This window comes from Habropoda laboriosa, unplaced genomic scaffold (genome assembly GCF_001263275.1).
Source record: "Habropoda laboriosa isolate 0110345459 unplaced genomic scaffold, ASM126327v1 scaffold22, whole genome shotgun sequence".
NCBI lineage: Eukaryota > Metazoa > Arthropoda > Insecta > Hymenoptera > Apidae > Habropoda > Habropoda laboriosa.
In genome coordinates, this window is record NW_017100261.1 from 5196415 (window position 1) to 5198891 (window position 2477).

A 2477-nucleotide genomic window follows, 5' to 3' on the forward strand; every position below is an offset into this window, starting at 1 on the left:
TTGATTTCTTTTTTTTTAATTTAATAATGAAAATTATATTTTTAATTAATTTTAATAATTTTATTTTATTTCATTTTAATTTTAATTTGTAGATCGAACTCGATTAGACTGTGGATGCCGCAATTGTTCACAATGATGGAACATTTCAAGAACGATTACATGAAAAGCGATTATTTGAGCTCGCAGCCACGTTTCTGTTACATGCTAGGCCAACGGCTACCGACGAATCATAGTTCTTCAGGCAGTTTCGTAAACGAATCTTTGAACGCTACTCACGCATGCATAGCGGTATTACGATTATTTATTTATGTATTTTCATGCTCGTTAAAAGTGAATATTAAATAAAATTCGCTAAAATTTCGCAATTTTTGTTATTTGAAATTCGAGCTATTTTCCATGATAAACGGTTTACTTATTTTGCTAAATAAGTGACTTTGCATGAAAACATAAATTTATTGCTGTTTTGTAGTTATAAGCCTTCACGTTTCATTTATTTCAGCAAGAGTTGAATTCAAAAGTGTTTATCAATTCCATCGTAATTGCGACTACCGGTGTTGTAGGATATACATTGGCAGGCTCACTAATCACTGTAGTAGGAAAAAAGAAGCTCATAGGTAAGCAATCTATAATTTTCTAGAAATCGACATTAATAATGTTGCGTTTGTAATTCGAGAGTTTGCGAAATTTTTCGTGATTTTTAAAAATTCTTTTTACTTATCGACTGAGTAATTATGCTAAACGACAGCTAAAGATTCTGAATAATATACAATATATGTAAACATTGATAATTTATCAATTTATAAATCTTGAAAATAATTTATCGAATAATAATTTTGCAAATTTCCAAAAGTAGGAACACGCAGGTAAAGTAAACGCTGTTCATATTTTTTCAGAAAAAAATTAAAAAACAGAAACAATTTCTGTGATTTCAATTTTCTTCGATCTGTACAATACAATTAGAAATCTCGGGGGAATTAAATCGCGAACGTCAGGTGCGCTAAATATTGAAAAGAGTTGCGAATAAGCGTTAGGTGTTTTCAAAAAAGCTGCGTAAATTTATGATCACGGGAGATTAATAAGAATGTTCGTTGTATTGCGTGCAAAATGGTAGCGAGGTGTGGAAATGTAGAAAGGTGGAACGGACACTGAGAAAAGGCAGAAGTGCGATCTATGCGGAGACAGATTCGAAACGTTGGAAAGAACATCAGAGTCGTCCAGAAGAAATCGTATTCTAGTGCCTCCAGAGGCACACTGCACGATTTAGGGCCAATTTAATTGCATTAATCGCATAATTGCGAAGGCGAATAAATTTTGTGAACCGGTTCATCACTTTGTCAAATTCCAATTCTCTTTCAGACTTAATTTGTATGACACACTATTGCCTGCAATCGGCTGTATACTAGTAAATAAAGAAGGAAAGAAAGAAAGAATTGAGAATGACGGGGATAAATTTTGGAAAAACTAATATTTTTGGACTTATTACCGGTTTCAGGTATCGCGTGGTTGATCATACCCCAGAAATGGACCATCAATCTCGTGAGCGGTACCGTGGATATTAGCTCGTGGCGAGTATTCCTAGCAATTTGTTCGTTACCAGAATTTTTTGCATGCATAGCAATGTTTGCGCTTCCCGAGAGCCCGCGTTTTCTTATTTTGAAGGGCAGAAGAGAAGAGGCTCTCCAGGTTTTCAAGAGAATATACGCGCTGAACACAGGCAAGGATCCAGACACATATCCTGTGAGTATCGTTCAATTCCAAGCAATAGTTTCCATGAAAATTCACATCGATTCGTGTTCTTCTTATCTCATCTAAAAATTTCTAAATGCTAATTGTAAAATTCTTCAAAATGGAATTCACCGAAATTCCAGGATTATCTACTGTAAAATTAAGATTATCCGTTCTGATATCGAATCGTTAATTAATTTGGTGTATACTAGCGAGATCGTAGTAAAATGGCATACGTTAGATCTGTGATCATTTCTGTCTGCAGATAAAGGATCTCGAGGACGAGTATTTCGTTGAGACGACAAACGACACTGTGAAGGATAAGATACGCTCCTGCTGGCAACAAATCAGACCTCTGTTCGTGTCACCAAACATCGTCAAACTTATCGCGATAAGTTTGATTCAAATGGGCGCGACAATAGGGTCAGACTGAATGAATGCTCTTCTCAAACAACTTGCATTATCGTTCGCTCTTTAACCCTTTCACTGTGCTGTTGGCGCTAAATCTTCTCGCACTGCACTTTTGGTACACTTTCGCCTTAATTCAATCCTTAAGTTTTGCTTAAAATTCCATCTTTCGAGTGCTCTCACTTTAATTTAATAATAGAAATTTAGACATGATAAATTACAAATTTTTTTTCATTTTTAAACGCCGAAACGAAAGACTTTTCCGATAATCTGTCGCAGCGAAAGGGTTAAATACTATAGATTAAAGTTAGAATTTCATATCAATTTTACAGAAGACCTAATTG

General features: G+C 34.8%; 1 protein-coding gene across 1 annotated transcript in view; it reads left to right on the forward strand.

The window, feature by feature from the left end:
- Positions 1 to 2477, forward strand: part of LOC108572703 (synaptic vesicle glycoprotein 2C-like) — a 16971-nt gene that overhangs the window by 12769 nt on the left and 1725 nt on the right. Inside the window, 2 exon segments of the mRNA XM_017934975.1 lie at positions 1493 to 1737; positions 1991 to 2308. Of these exon segments, the coding sequence (XP_017790464.1) occupies positions 1493 to 1737; positions 1991 to 2308 (563 nt within the window).